Source organism: Uranotaenia lowii, chromosome 3 (assembly GCF_029784155.1).
Source record: "Uranotaenia lowii strain MFRU-FL chromosome 3, ASM2978415v1, whole genome shotgun sequence".
NCBI lineage: Eukaryota > Metazoa > Arthropoda > Insecta > Diptera > Culicidae > Uranotaenia > Uranotaenia lowii.
In genome coordinates, this window is record NC_073693.1 from 279690203 (window position 1) to 279703518 (window position 13316).

Below are 13316 nucleotides of genomic sequence, written 5' to 3' on the forward strand. Positions count from 1 at the left end.
TTTTGTTCAGCATTGTACAACTTCTACTTGAACGTAGCGAAGGAATTATAGAGAAATTTATTCCAAGTATGATATAGATAGGTCAAAAGGTTCAACATTACCAACTATGAATAGGTGATTCTTCTTTACGATGAAATCTTTCATCTATACTAATCATTCTAGGGAAAGATTAAAAAAAAATGAAGACGAGATATCGAGGTATCGTGTTACAGAAATACTTTCTTGTTGTTTGTATATTTTATTTAGCGACCGTTTAACAGGTTAGGTCATTCTGGTCGGTATACTTTCTTAAAATTTGGAAAACTTTGTGGGAAGACAAGAGTTTCTTCAAACTTTTCGAAACCTCAACGAATCTTATAATTTTGATTCCACTTTGAGAAATACAGTTGATAGGTTTCCAAACAGCATTAGGGGTTTTTTTTTTTAATTTACAAATCGTTTCCTTAAGGCATTTCGCTTAATATGTTTTTATGTGCCGGGAGTATTTTTCCTAACTTTGGGTTAGTAAGAGGGGGCCGTAATCGTAGCGGCGAATCAACTGTTAATTCAGATCTTATAGGAAAGGAAAAGGGGATTAACTGGGGTCACTTCCAAAAACAGTTTCCGTCAGGGCCCGGTGATGGCTTCCTGTAGCTGTGGTTCCGATAGCTTCCTCAGGGTTTTCGTCTTCCTGACCAGTCTTTCTGGTGTTTGTGGGACCCGTCGGATGAAAGTTTGTTCCAATGAATAGACGAACGAGCATTAGATTTTTTTTTTATCTGGGATTTTAAACTTGTTTGAGCATTAGATAAAGTACAGACAAAGGGGAAGAAGACTAAACGACCAAAACGATTATTAGGGCTTTCCTGAGTAATAAAAAAACAAAACCATATTTAAGATATCGGCAATAACGTTTTACTGGCAAGTGTGATTGATTAAATGGTTGTTTAAGGATTTACATAATACTTTTACCGTACTCAGTTGTTTGTTATCAGATTAAAATGCTCTAAAATACAGTTTCACTAGTTACATTATCTACAACATGCTTTCGCAGAACACAATTTGAAGGTTATCGACACTGGCTAGTGGATGAAGGTGGAAATAACTTGATTCAAAATATTACCTCGCCTGGCCTAGGCCACGGTAGATATGGCAGATTTTTTTTTCAGAGTAAGGCAGTGGCAGTGTGTTTTCTAAAATTTAAAAAACAATAACTCTTCAAACGGGTTTTTAAATTACTGTTCCTATTCTTGATTTCAGATGAAAGTGTTATAACAATAGGTACAACAAAGTGTATTCTAGTTCAGAATAAACGACCATTGTGAGATTCTAAAAAGAGATCTGGCTCTGCTCTCAACGGTCATTAATTTAACTTAAGTACAATTCTAACATTCATCAATTAATGTAGCTTTTTTTAGACTAAGTCGAGACACCCTGTCTTTTGGATTGATATTCCGCTTCCATCTGAGCTATCCTTTCCTTCATGCTGCGATCCTTGCTATCCAGGGCCTCTTTCATTCGATTTTGAACCTTCAATAAGGCCGTATTGTACCCATCTTTGATGCGATCGTACTCCTTCATCATGTGCTCCTCTTTGTCCTCGGCGTATTTCTGAAGTTAAAAAATCTTAATGTTCCACTGTTTTAAAGTTATCAGACTAACATTACCTTGTAGTTAAGGGCCGTCTTCTTGACCGAGTTATACTTATCCGTCACCAGTTGAAGACTTTTTTCGTACTCCTGTTCGATTTCCTTGAACTTATCGATCATCTCACTTTCACGCTCTCGGAACATCTTCCGTTCGTCAGTAACTTGCCGCACTAGTTTTTCCATCGATTCACGTTCGGAAGCAATCAGTTCCCGTTTCTCGTGGAGTTCCCCCTCCAGGAAGTTAATCTTTCGCTGACAGTCGTTTAGCTCGGATTTGTATTTCTTCATCAGGGTTGCCTGCTTGTCGAAAAGGGAACGCGCGTCGGCATCCTTCTTGGCCAGCATTTCGGTCATCTTTTCCCGTTCGGTCATAATGGCATACTTCAGCACGTCGACCTCTTTACTGCGAACCATCAGCTCGTCGGTGCGTTGCTGAAGTTCATCTTTAAGGGAAGAAATGCTTTCTTCGAATTTGTGGAATTGTGCCTTGAACTTTTCTTCGATGACTTTAATTTCGACGGCAAATGCTCTGGCCATTTCCTCCCGTATTCGATGTTCCTGCTCGCGAGCCAGTTTTCTGCTTTCCGACCCATTCGCTTCAGCCAGGTCTGGAGAAGTTCCTACGCTTTGATGTCTGCTTTCTACCGGAGGACCTGGAGAAGTAGCGCTCTCTTTGGTTGTTCCTGAACTGTTTCCACTGCTGGTATTACTGCTATTAGCCGAGCTGTTCTGGGTCCGCATGAACTCTTTGAACTGTGCCGATTTTTGTTTGAGCTCATCAATGAGAAAGTCCATTTCGGCCTTAAGGTCCAATTTTGAGTTGAGATCCGCAATTGTGCTACGAGATTCATCGAGGGCAATTTTCAGATCGTTTATCTCCCGCAGATGTGAAGCGCAAGTATTTTGAAGTTGCAGGTTTTGAACTTCCAGCTGAAATAATACAAAAAATGTTAAAAAAAAAACGTCTTTCCTCAATATTAAATTTAGCTTACAAAAAAGAGTACAGACCTTAGAAATTTTAGTCAACCCATCCACACATTTGGTGCAACTATTGGAATTAGTTTTCTTATCTTTGGCTTCAACATCCTGACGATCTCCTAATTCCCGCAGCAGTCGTTCATGTTCTAGCTTTTCTCTGTCCAGCAGTTTTCCCAGTTCTGAGGACTTCATTTCAGCAATTTGGAGCGCACGTTCTAAAGAAGCATTTCTCTCACTCAAAGCAGAAACCTCCCGGGATGCATCCTGCGCCCTAAGAGCGATCAGTTCCGATTTGATAGAATCCTTAGCGCCAGAAATTTCCACATAAAGATTCTTCAACCGTTCACATTCACCCTGGGAATCTTTCAGAAGGAATTTGTGCTTTTCCAGTTCCAGCTTAACAGTGTCCAGCGACTTGGAATCTACCTCCAACTTTCCATTCCTTTCCGAAAGACGAATGTTTTCCTCCTCTAGTTGGCTCAAACGATCCTCCAACTGATCTTTCTCCTGTCTCAGTTGGAAAATTTTATCCTCAAGTGCTTCCTGTTTGTCGTAGCTCCCCCGCCGACTGCCGGAACCAGATTGTCTTCGTTCCCGTTTCAATGCCTTTTCTAATTCTGCTTCCAAAATTTTAATCCTAGAGCCAACACGGAACGCTTCCTCTTTGTACTGGTTCATTTGAACCAGGGCGTGGCTTTCGTCTTTCTTAAGCTGTTGAATTTCCTTATCCCGAGTGGAGAGTTCCGTTTCCAGTCGCTTGATCGTTTCTCGCTTTTCCTTTTGGCCGTTCATGCATAGCAGCAGTTCTTGTTTTAATTTTGCAACACGTTCCTCATTGTTATTGGTTGCATTATTTTTAAGTATAGGATTTAAAGGCGTGCTTCCAATCAGCTTTCGGCGACTCGCTCCGAAGGTACACGATCCAGCTGGGGTGGTATCGTGGGCAGTGGTTTCTGGTTCAGTTTCATTTGCGGTGGCATTGCCGCCACACAGCACCGAATCCATGAGTTCTAATTCGGCGTTGCTGTTTTCTAGCCTGTAATGGAAACATCGTTTTAATGAAAGAAGTATTTTTCAAAATATTTTCGGTAGGAAGGTATTTCTGAAATTTGGTCATATGATACAGTGGAATTTCTGTCGATACAAATTTCTTACCTCTGCGTCAAAGTATTGATGGTCCTCTGCATGTCCTGCGTTTGCTGTTCCAGGGCCCCGACCTTGGTTTGCAACCTCAAATTGTCCTGACTCATACCGGTTAGGTTCATCGTTTTCGTCATCAGCGTTTCACACTTATGCTGCGAATCATCCAAACTATTCTGCAACCGCTGGATGGTTTCATTTTTCTCCACTATCATTTGATCCCGGACCGATTCCAGCTCCTTGTAGCGGACATCAAGCCGGCGCAGCTCCTGGCAGCGATCGTCCAAATCCGACCGGAGGCTATCGATCTGCTGCTGCATCATTGTGACTTTGGCCTGATGTTTCTCCTCCGATTGTTTTAGAAGATGTTCAGTGTGCCGATCTGTTTTGATGTTCATATTTTTCTCGACCATACGGTAGCGATGTTCTGCATCTTGCAACAGGGTCTTTTTGTTCTCCAAATTTGCTTCTAGTTCTAGGTTTTTATTCTCTAGAGCAACAAGCTTAGCTTGTTGTTTCGCTATAACATCTTCTTGCTCGGAAATTTTGGTTTTACTTTCTACCAGCAGATCGTGAGTTTGCGATCGAGTCATGTTGGCTCGATCCCTTTCTCCTTCCGCCAGCAGAAGTCGTTTCTTCAGTTCGTTAAGTTTCTGTTCATACTCTTTCGACTTTTCATGCATCATCAGAGTGACATGTTCGAACTCTCGATTCTTCGATTGATACATTTGCCGCCAGTGGGAAGCTTCCTGCACATGCTGCCCATCACCGATAAATCCACCGGTTCCACCATTTTGCATCGGTTTAATGCCGTCAAGAAAGCGCTGCCCTGTAGAAGGGTTTGGTACTATAGGAAGAGGTGGAGGAGACCCTCCAGGATGCTCGGAACAGTTTGAAAGATAATTCACCGAGTCCAGGGTATCGTCCCGGTCGTCATCGTCTATCAAATCGTCGAAGGCATTTTGCATTTGCTGGGCAAGCTCAGCTTCACGGCGTTTCTGATCCTCCAGGGCTTCCTCTTCTTCCGCCCGTTGGAGTGCGCTGGTGTTGGCCACCTGATTTCGAAATAAAAATCTGTAATGTTTATAGATATAAAACAAACTCTTCAACTTACCTGAATGCTGGTACCATCATTGAATAGCGTCACTCCCGGATTGTTTAATCCGTTCATTTTGCCGGTAGTGACAGCAGGTCTTCTCGGTCAAAGTTAATAGTCAGTCAACAAATACAACACTTCACTTCCTGAAAATTGCACAAAAATTCCTACCAACCGATAGGAGCAGAATAAATTGCACCAGGTACAACGCCAACGATCATCGATACGAGCGATGATTTCATTCTAATGCGATTTTTCAAGGATTTTCAGCTTGTTTCACCGGTGACGTTGCTGGTGGGTGTGCGAAAAATTATTCGGAAAAGTCTCTTTCCTAATGGGCGGACGAACGAACGAACAAACGGATGGAAAAACCGGCGACGACGCGCGGAAAATTGTAAACACCAGAAAATTGTTAATGTTTTGCGCGACCTTGACGCTAGATTTTTTGCTGCGGTTTGCGGCTGATTTTCCCGATTTGTTTGCAGCGGTGTCGTCGGCTACACTGTGGGTGAAGAAACCCAAATTCGAGTTTGAAATTTACGCACATAAGATGATAAAATATTAGCATCCCTAGCTAACCCATTTGTTGAAAATTGTGCTTTTTGTTTGTATTTTGCATTTCAAAACTTATTTAAAGGTTGATACTCAAATGACATTGCTGGAACTTCTCGGGATTAACATAATTAAATTGAATATAGAGATAGATATTTTAATGAAATTTGAAAGAAAGTTTTTGTAATTTTGCTCTTGCAATATTTTACAAACACACATCCCAAGCGCTATATACACTCAGAGGAAATCTTATTACAAATTTCTTAAGATACATCTTATGAACCGCTTTTTTGCGTCTAAACTAAATTTTCATAAGAGTCTTATGAAATTCTTTCAATATTCATACGAAGTTCTTATGAAAAATAGAAGAAGCGGCATTGTGAAAAAATAATGAACACATTCATCCCATCAGTCATTTTCTCATCGTCGTACCAAGCACTTGTTTTTCTCAAAGTTGAAGTTGATTTTGTTATTCTACATGGTAAGTTGATTTTTTGTGAACGTTCAAATTATTTGTTAACTAGAACACATATTTTAATGTTTACTTTTCAGCATGTTGATCGGCGAAAAGGATAAGTTTAATGAACCAGGTGCGGCAGAATGACAGTTGGAACCATGCCTGAATGTGCTGCTAATGGTGATCATGGTGTAATTTTAAACAAATAACAAATTACCCAGAAAATAAACTGAATGTTTTTAACATCAATTATCTTGATATTTACTCATCAAAGGTAAAATTTACTGTTTCCATAAGACCCTCTTATGAAAAGCAACAACCCCTCAATGAAGCAGGTGTTCATCTGAAGAATTCATTCGCTTCATAAGACAATCTTATGAATTTCATAGATTTCTCTTATGGCGCCACTCATAAGAGAATCTTATGGTATATATAATAGTATTTTTCTGAGTGTACCAAAAGTTACGTAACGTTTATTATAGGAGAGTACCTCAAAAACAAGGGATTTTTCGTTTTGATTTTGAGATAAATAAAAATTACTTTGGCTCAAATACACTTTCCTTAACTTCGAAGAAATATTTTCCCTGTGAATAAAAAAATGTACTTTGATTCAAAATCCCAAATACTTTGACTAAACTTTTAAATAAGCTAACGTTGATCAGCAGACGAAATTTTGGTCAATAGAGTTGTTTTTGACATTTCTAACGCACACTTGCTGAGCGTGTACAGATGAGACGGGACAATTTAACGAGCCTACACAGTAAACGAAAATTACCGAATTCGGTAATTTTTTTACCGAAATCCTAACATGTGGAGTTCGTTAAACTGTTCGGTAATTTTTTCATGGCCGAGAAGTGACAGCTGTCAAATATTACGGACCTTTTTCGGTAAAAAATAACCAAAACTCGGCTGATCATCTGTCAAAATATTGACAGTTGTTAACATGACAGCTCGTTATATTACCGAACAACCGGTATTGTTGAACCGAAATGTCTTTGATTATTACCGAAAGGCCGGTAATGTTTAACCGATATACTTTACAAGCTAGTTAATATGTACCGAACAACCGGTAGAGTTTACCGAAATACCTAAATTTATTACCGAAAAACCTGTAATTATTATCGAAATATGTATAAATTTTACCGAAGTACCGTGATTTTTTTTACCGAAAAGCTGTAAAAGCTCGATAATATTTACCGAACCACCGACATATTTTACCGAAATACCAGTAATTATTACCATAATGCCGGTGAATATTACAGAAATACAGGTAAATATTACCGAAATACCGGTAAGTTTTACCAAAAAGTTCGGTAATATGTACCGAACAACCGGCGAAGTTTACCGAAATATCGGTGGTTTTTACCGAAATTTTTGTAATTATTACCGAAATGCTGGTAATATTTACCGAAAACTGTAAAATTTTCGGTAATTTTCAACGAAATCCGTAATACGTTCGGTAATTTCACCATATGATGCAAAGCGCATGACGCGAGATGATTCGAGTTTCCAGAGGATATTTCAAGCAAGAAATTTCAATCCTGAGGAATACATATGGTCGTCAGACACTCATTCAAATCGATGTTGTGCCAAAGTGCCTTCTGGAAAAAAGTGCCCCTTACGTTGAACGCCGTGCGTTATTACAACGCCGCTTTAGGCAAAAACATCGATTCGACTGACTTTTTTATGTCCATCTGTGTTCATCAGAATTGCGATTTCTTGCTTGAAGTGTCTTCAGGATACTCGAATCATCTTGTGTTATGCGCTGTGCATGATAAGCTGAAATAATAGAACGTTTTACGGGTTTCAGTAAAAATTACAGAAAATTTTTCAGTTTTCAGCTAACCTCATATTAGTTTATTGCTTATCCATATTCGACATAAAATTCACTAACAGTCGTGAGAATTTTCAGAAGAGAAGAAAATACATGAAGAATTTATTGAAGAATTTATTTATTGAGGAAATGAAAATCTCGGAAAGGTACACTGCAAAAAATCCACATATTGGGGATATGTGTCAGCCTTATAGATTTTTGCAATGTGACTCCCATTTGAAAATAACGTGTCCCCACATATAGAAAACAAAACTATGACTTCTATATGCGTCACATAAAGGTTATAAAATCCCACACATAAATATTATTAGCTTACATTGCACTCAAACATCTGCCTACATCTAGGCGTTTACTTGCATGCCGACTCGGAGGCGTTTTATTTCGTTCGAACTAGTTTTTCGGAGGGAAATTTAAAAAAATTGAGATGTCGGCTATCGAAACATTTATTTTCAATAAAAAAAATATAAATATACTAAGACTAATACGTACATAAATCTGGAACGTTTATTCCTGGTCGACCCGTTTGTTCAACATATCGACGGTTTTGTTCGTCACCAGACTCCTGATTCTGCAAAAAAAAAAAAACATTTTCAAGGATGCTAAAAAATCATCAGAATGATCAATTTACCTTCAATATTATCCAGCTGACATCCTTGCCTCCTATAGCAGAAGTCAAGGGCCATCTTCCTGTGTGGGAGATCAAAAAAGATCAATGATCGATGCTTAATTTAAATACAATAATACTTACCAAATTAAAATGTTTTAATTGTCCCTTAACGGCACTTCAACTTTTTCTTCGGGGTGGCCATTTTGAACACATGGAAATTTTCAAAGACGAAAATCATAGAATGTATGTGTACATATCATATAAACTTCATATTTCGAACATGAAATTCATGTGTGACATATGATGTTTATATGAAGTATATGAAATATAAGCGTAGAGCTATTTTGAAGACGTATGTGGAAAGGAAACATACATCCTAAGTGTGGATTTTTTGCAGTGTAGGGTATAGATATCGTGCTGTTAGCTGATTACAAAGACTTCAGGCGTTTAATAATCTCGGTTCTGATGTTGATTTGTTATCAAATTCAATTAATCCAAGTTAATTGTTTTACTATAAAGACTTTAAACTAACATCGTAGAAAAATGGACGGCTTCAATATATTCACAAGTTCAATTCATCTGGTTCATTTTACCTTGATTCTTTTTACTAAAGAGGCTAACTAACAACTTTGAACAAGCCAGACGAACCAAATCAAAAATGTGTAACGAATCTTCAACATCAATTTGCGCGAAACTCGTCAAATAGATACGACTTTCTCATAATTGACTAATAGTTTGTTATTTTGTTTTTTTTTACATTTCACTTTCTTCTTGACAGTTCTCTCTAGTGTCCTTGGAGACATCTGGTGGCTCAACCAAAAAACATAAAATTGATTCAAAACGATCGTCGGGACTTTACACACTTTTCAAGGCTTAGCTTGTACATCAGTTCATCAGTGCTAATAGTAATGATAATCCACGATATTCAATAACTGAGGTCAATGTTATGAAATGTATCAATAAAAATTTATACCCTTCCCCGTCACGTTTACTCACCTAACAATAATAATCAAAAATTCACCGATCCTTCCCGTTTTGGGTGATAGTAACATGATCTTAAAACCACCGGAGTCTTCCGGGTTTTTCAGACGTTTTCTTCATTCCTCAGCAAAGCTGGCGTTCAGATCACGCCACCGTCATCGTCAAACCACGAAGACGCACCTGTTACTAAAATGCGAGCAACCGGATGCATCGAACTCATAGCTAATCTGGATTTCACAAATATGGCACATGTCTAGCGTGTATGACATACTATCGGTTAGTTCCAGCTGTTGTAGAATGGGCAACACAAACACAGCTGTCTTTCCTACACCGGGATTGGGTTGCCACCGTTGTATTTAACGAGAACCAACCGTGTGGTCTGCAAATGAAACATTGTTAAGAAACATTAATTACACATGATCAAAAATAATTCTAAAAAGCGTTCGCTCACCTGAATGCTGAATTCATTTATCACTTTCTCTTCCTGATTTTCCGGTACCGGTCCGTTAGTATTGTGATCCCAGAAAAATCAGAAAAATCAAAAATGCACCGGGATCATGCTCGACTCAGAGGGGCATTTCTGCGACTGTACGATGTCGCTTTGGCGGCAAGTGCGACGGTTGCCGATGAAGCTGATTGAGTAGTAATGGTACGACGATTGCTTCCGGGTCCAGCTATGGATCACAGTTGCAGTTGCGCCACCTCATTCTGTTTCTTCTATTTTTAGCATCATTATAGAACGAAGTTTCCTTTATCACGCTTTTTTTGTAGGCGGGTTATTTTACTTTTTGTTGTCATGAAAAGCTGTAGGAATTAGAAAAAAATATAATTAGAATTAGAATAGAAAATAATGGATAATTCTTGGTTTTACTCAGCTCTGTGCCAAAATCGATCACCAACCGGTTTCAAAGTTTTCTTTTTTAGTTTTGGCGCGTTGTCAGATTATCCGGTAGGTACCATATCATTTTCTTTCTGGAAATAAACGGAAAAGAAACAAAAAGCTATTGGATCGATTTTAATGGGTTTCGAAAAAAAATTTTTTTTTGTAGCATCAAAACCTTAGCCTCCCGAATACGAAAATATTGTAACAAAACTGTTCCTGTTGTAGTTATAAAACGATTAGAAACAGCGTAAAAAAACGTTTAGAAAATGATATCTGAAACCATAAAAAACATTCCACTTATCTTGAATTCCAAAACGACGGTCTGTTGAATATGGCGTTAAGTTATGTTACTGTTTAGAACTGTTAAAACAATTGTATGGGGCGACTGTTCTACAAGCAGTTAAGATAAAATCCAAAGAACACTCACGGGAACCATACTGGGCCAATCAAACTGTTTCTGTTACAGTTATTCTTAATGTTCTCTTGTAACAAAACATTAACAGTAATACGTATGATACGATTTGACAAAGCGTATCTTTCGAAGGTATGCCTACGTTTATTGGAATCATACGGGAACGTGGCACGCACACTTGTGCAAATTATTATATAGGATTTTCGGATTTTTTATGGAATCATTTTTATTAGATTTAATAAATTTATTAATTTTTCAAATATTTAGTTGACTTACATTTTCATACAATTGACCATCAATCGGCTACAAACTCCGTCCAGAATGATCGCCAACAATCGGCTACAAACTTCGTCCAGAAAGATCGCCAACAACGGTCCCATTTGGCTATAGGCACAGCGAATGGGTGTTTTAGTTGTTCCAGCGCTAGTGGGTGCTATCCTTTCCTTTCCACCATCCTTGGGCCATGAATGTTCGCGGAAACTGAGCTGTGTTCCATACTCGGCTACAAATTCACCCGGTCAAGTGGCAGAGATCGCCAACGATGATCCCATCCGGCCAAAGGTACAGTGGTTCTACCGCTATCGTCCTGTGGAATACAATTGAGCAGTGAACTGAAATTGGAATTAAAAGTCAATAAAAACAAAAACTTACGGGATCTTCCGGTAGCTTGAAGGTTTCGCAGTGGACACAATCGGACCCAGTTGCGGGGCGACTGGCTCCTTCCCCAACAAATCCATTCGGTTGTTTTCCGCTGCACATCGGTACTTGTTGCAATTTGTACTGTTACACTGATCCTAATTGGGCGAAGCCGTCGTGATAGATTCCAGGCCAGAAACACCGACGAAACGCGAAAATGGAAATAAATTTTCACCGGCAAAACAAGTGTTTCGAAAGAGCGCGTTCAAACAGGCAGTGATGCCAGATTTATAGATTTAAGGAGTTTACACTTATAGATGAGTATAAATAATTATTCATCCTCAATGAAAAATGGCATTAATAATAAAAAATGGAGACCATGCAGACTACTGAATTTTATTCAGCTATGAATGTAATTCATAGGTTGTCTACTGTTTATTGAAAGTACCATTTACCGGACTGTACTATTTACCGGAATTTCTTTTACCGGACTATACCATTTACCGGATTTTCTTTCGCTTTATGAATTTCCGGTAAATGGAATTCTGGTTAACTGTATAAAACCGTAAACTTAAAAATTATACTCAAAAGTTGAAGAATTTTGACGAAACAATCAATATATTCGACGTAAAATTTTGGATTTCTATCCATCGATATTTGAATTGTAAGAAAAACTTTGATTTGATATATATCATATAGCACCATGTTTCTTTTTATTGATTGAATATTCTTTAATGTAAGTGTTTTGTATAGATATTTTCAAAAATCTGTACTGATGTTTTTGAAAAACCATATGGCATCTCTGACCTGCGTCTCGTCAATTTTTGACGTGAGTGATATAAATCATGGACGCTTTGAGTAACGGTTCAAGATCATTTTAACGATTATTGAAAAAATTAAGTAAATCGTTCGTAACTTTCATTCACCGTTGCAGATACCATCACTTTTTTCACATGTACGTTCGTGTTTCGTTTCTTAACGTTGTCAAAGTAAAGTCTAATCTAAAAGCTACGATTACAAGCAAAATCACCTTTTCCAGAGCCGTAGATGTTTCGTTTAGACTGTTTGAGATATGGTTTTTCAGTATGCGGGCTGCCTCTGCCTACCCTTTAGTCGTTGGATCGGCTGAAATGTCATCATCATCAAGGGCACAGATGAACACGTAAAAGTCTGAATTTTTGCACAGGTCTTCTTCTCGAATGCCACGTAAATTGTTTACGTCTTTCTGGATGGCGGTGTGCATTTTCTACGACTGAGCTTCCGGACTTCTTGGCGATGAAATCGTACGCTAGCATCAGGATTCCGGTGGTTGAACTCGGAACCTGAGATCGCATCACATGGTAGTTTTCCTTCATGTTTTTTGGAACCCGTATGGTCAACTTTTTAACCAGAGCAGCGCCGGAAGAGCTGAGTCTACTTCTTGACGTGCGATTCTAAAAGAAAGAAAAATGCTGCATTATTTACGAAGCAGCAACGGGGAGATTATGAAACTTACCAATGAAGGCCTCGGTCGATCTAACGTCGAAGGTGCTACTAACTCTATAGCTGTCGAAACTGACCGAAACGGAAGCAAGAGGAAAAGTGCAAACAATTCAATTCAATAAAAACTGAAAAATATTCTTCACAATTTGAATTTTTGTTGACATTGATTGACAATTTTTGCACCGACTTGATTGCTTCCCAGTTCGGAAAAAGGGGTTCAGAATCGGTTCGATTTTCATCAGTTCTTCAGGTGGATCGGTTCGAATAAAAATCTAACAATGAGCACTGAGTATTGGCCATCAAATGATGGTTTCTGGTACAAGGAGACGTCGTTGTGTTGGCATACTGGGAGCTGGAGGAATCGCTACTTAATCTTCCAGAATCACCGGTATTTTGCGCTCCTTTTCGACGATCCAAATGGCCAATCCAACCTTAACGAGAAATGTAAAAAAGAGCAAAGAAAAAATTAAAGATTTTTCTAATTTATGGTTCCTGTAATGAAAACACACAAATGCTGGCTTTAACTTTCCCATATCAAATATTCTATCTAGGATTCCGGGATTTGCATTCAATAAGGAATCCAGGTAACACTAGCTGATAAACCATCTGCCCTTAGCAAGCGATCACATA

At 38.6% G+C, this 13316-nt stretch overlaps 1 protein-coding gene across 1 annotated transcript; it reads right to left on the reverse strand.

The window, feature by feature from the left end:
• Positions 1 to 886: 886 nt before the first annotated feature.
• LOC129751782 (uncharacterized) lies at positions 887 to 5297 on the reverse strand. Its single transcript, XM_055747489.1, has 5 exons — positions 4861 to 5297; positions 3762 to 4801; positions 2637 to 3642; positions 1647 to 2558; positions 887 to 1590 (listed from the first exon to the last, which is right to left on the reverse strand). The coding sequence occupies exons 1-5, from the start codon at positions 4915 to 4917 to the stop codon at positions 1399 to 1401; spliced, it is 3207 nt and encodes a 1068-aa protein (XP_055603464.1). The 5' UTR covers positions 4918 to 5297; the 3' UTR covers positions 887 to 1398.
• Between the last annotated feature and the right edge of the window lie 8019 nt (positions 5298 to 13316).

Bases quoted from the DNA above. Each gene is read 5' to 3' on its own strand.
- LOC129751782 (XM_055747489.1), bottom strand. From the start codon at position 4,917: ATGAACGGATTAAACAATCCGGGAGTGACGCTATTCAATGATGGTACC. The intron at 3,643-3,761 runs GTAAGAAATTTG...TTTCCATTACAG, and splicing joins ATCAATACTTTGACGCAGAG to GCTAGAAAACAGCAACGCCG. The intron at 2,559-2,636 runs GTCTGTACTCTT...GTATTATTTCAG, and splicing joins GGTTGACTAAAATTTCTAAG to CTGGAAGTTCAAAACCTGCA.